Source organism: Juglans regia, chromosome 11 (assembly GCF_001411555.2).
Source record: "Juglans regia cultivar Chandler chromosome 11, Walnut 2.0, whole genome shotgun sequence".
In the NCBI taxonomy this organism is placed as follows: domain Eukaryota; kingdom Viridiplantae; phylum Streptophyta; class Magnoliopsida; order Fagales; family Juglandaceae; genus Juglans; species Juglans regia.
In genome coordinates this window covers 14,821,497-14,823,668 of record NC_049911.1, presented here as the reverse complement: position 1 = coordinate 14,823,668, position 2,172 = coordinate 14,821,497, and the positions used below count along the sequence as shown (strand labels likewise).

The 2,172-nt window shown below is 39.5% G+C and overlaps 1 protein-coding gene across 1 annotated transcript; it reads left to right on the top strand.

Annotated features, from left to right (window-relative positions):
* Window positions 1–416: 416 nt before the first annotated feature.
* LOC109016358 (protein LIGHT-DEPENDENT SHORT HYPOCOTYLS 1-like) lies at window positions 417–1,895 on the top strand. Its single transcript, XM_018998777.2, has one exon. The coding sequence runs from the start codon at window positions 1,010–1,012 to the stop codon at window positions 1,565–1,567; it is 558 nt and encodes a 185-aa protein (XP_018854322.1). The 5' UTR covers window positions 417–1,009; the 3' UTR covers window positions 1,568–1,895.
* Window positions 1,896–2,172: the final 277 nt, after the last annotated feature.

Below are 2,172 nucleotides of genomic sequence, written 5' to 3'. Positions count from 1 at the left end.
TATATAAGTGGTTTGGATTTAGAGATAAATTGAGATGGTTTGTGAATAATATAATAAAAAATTAATTATTTATTATATTTTGTGTAAAAATTTAAAAAAATTATTTTAAAATTTAAAAAAATTGAATTATTTATAATATTTTGTGTTAAAATTTAAAAAATTATAATAATAAAATGAAATAAATTAAAATATATTTAGATGAGACCATAATACTTAAGATAGTAAATAGTGAAAAACAAAATTGAAAAAAAGCACAACGAGGGATAATGTTTTTGCACGCGCTATAAAAGGGAGTGATTGCTACAGAATTTATGTCTACCTCTGGTCACCATCATCTTTCTATTCACTGCCAAACTTGTCCTATTATAGCAAACACTGTTATGCTATCTACACTGCTTATTTCAACACCTAGCTTTTCCAGAGACTGAAGCCTCTTGACTCTCTCTCTCTCTCTCTCCATGTGGCAGTATCGAACTCACAGTTGCTTTCCCTTTACCTGGAAAGAAAATCAGATGATATGCTCCCATTTATGAACACTTTTCTCAGATGTCATCCCCACCCAATAACTGCGTCTGCTATCCTCCGAGATTTTGTGCGGACTCTTGCTTAAACAAAAGAGCACCAAAGGAAAGAGCGGATCAAGAGATTCCCTCTCTCTCTTCCATTTCACCATTATCTTCCGCAGCAAAGAGCCATTGCCCCAACCCCACTTTCTTTTTTGCCTACTAACTTTGCCATGCAAAATCTGCTGGCATTTGCTTGTTTTGGATCGTAATTTTCAGCTGTTTCCCAACCTATAAACAGAAGAGAGTCAATCTTAGCTGTGAAGATAGCGTAATCTCTCTCTCTCTCTCTCTCTCCTGTTACTTTTCTGAAGTTAGAAACGAAAACCCTACAAGTAGCAGAAGAAAAGCATCAGGAAGACTAATCCCGAACAACAACTGCAGGGTCTCAAGTCTCAACCCTCCGAGATCCAGGACACACCCATGCCAAAAACCCTTTCTTTGCCATGGATTTAGTTTCATACCCAAATAAACCCACCTATGACATACCCATTGTGAACACCACCGCCGTCATTCCCACCGCTCCATCCGCAGCCACATCCTCACCATCTTCTTCTACTACTACTACCCCGAGCCGCTATGAGAACCAGAAGCGGCGAGACTGGAATACCTTTTGCCAATACCTAAGGAACCACAAGCCTCCACTCTCACTCCCCATGTGCAGTGGTGCACATGTTCTTGACTTCCTCCACTACCTCGACCAATTTGGGAAGACCAAGGTCCACAACCAGACTTGCCCCTTCTTTGGCCTCCCAAACCCTCCTGCTCCGTGCCCTTGCCCTCTTCGCCAAGCCTGGGGCAGCCTCGACGCACTCATCGGCCGCCTCCGAGCCGCTTATGAAGAGCACGGTGGAACGCCAGAAGCAAACCCCTTCGGTGCTAGAGCTGTGAGGCTGTATTTGCGTGAAGTTCGTGATTTTCAGTCCAAATCGAGAGGGGTCAGCTATGACAAGAAGCGAAAAAGGCCCAAGCCAAAGATGATTCCTCCTCCGAACGCAAACTAGTGGAGAAATCAACCTAAAGATCAGCCAAATGGGTATATCTCTCATATTTTTTCCTTTTCTTAAATATTAAAGGAGATGGTTGTTTCTTTTGTTTGTGGTGGATTTCTTGCTAGTTGGAGGTGATTTTCTCAATATACTTCCGGATTAATGGATCTACTCTTGAAATCGCTCTAAGAGAGTGGAAGTATAAGTACTGAGTAATGAATTAGTGGGAGAAGTAATGTTTATGCTTGGAAAATTGTTCTAATATATAGCGGATTTATGTAAATATGTTCTTAAAGACACCGTTTGATTTTAGTGTAAGGGAAATCCAGTTGTTGAAGGGAAATATGATGACACTGTGCATGATGATGAGTGGAGATCTCTTCCATTTATCTAATTAGCAATTCATCTAGGGGCTCATTTTAAATCTATACAGTTGCACTATCATATATATATATATATATATATGAATTTTATATTGTTATCAGCAGATAATGTGATGTAGATCCTTTCCAGCTGACTGCTATATATTACCAGACAATATGAAAGAGAACGTAACAAAAAAGGAAAAGTTTCTAGTGAAGGGACAGTATTTGGTAAGTGGAAAACTCACGAGCCTATAA

Excerpts from the sequence above, each read along its gene's own strand:
- LOC109016358 (XM_018998777.2), top strand. The coding sequence starts at position 1,010 with ATGGATTTAGTTTCATACCCAAATAAACCCACCTATGACATACCCATT.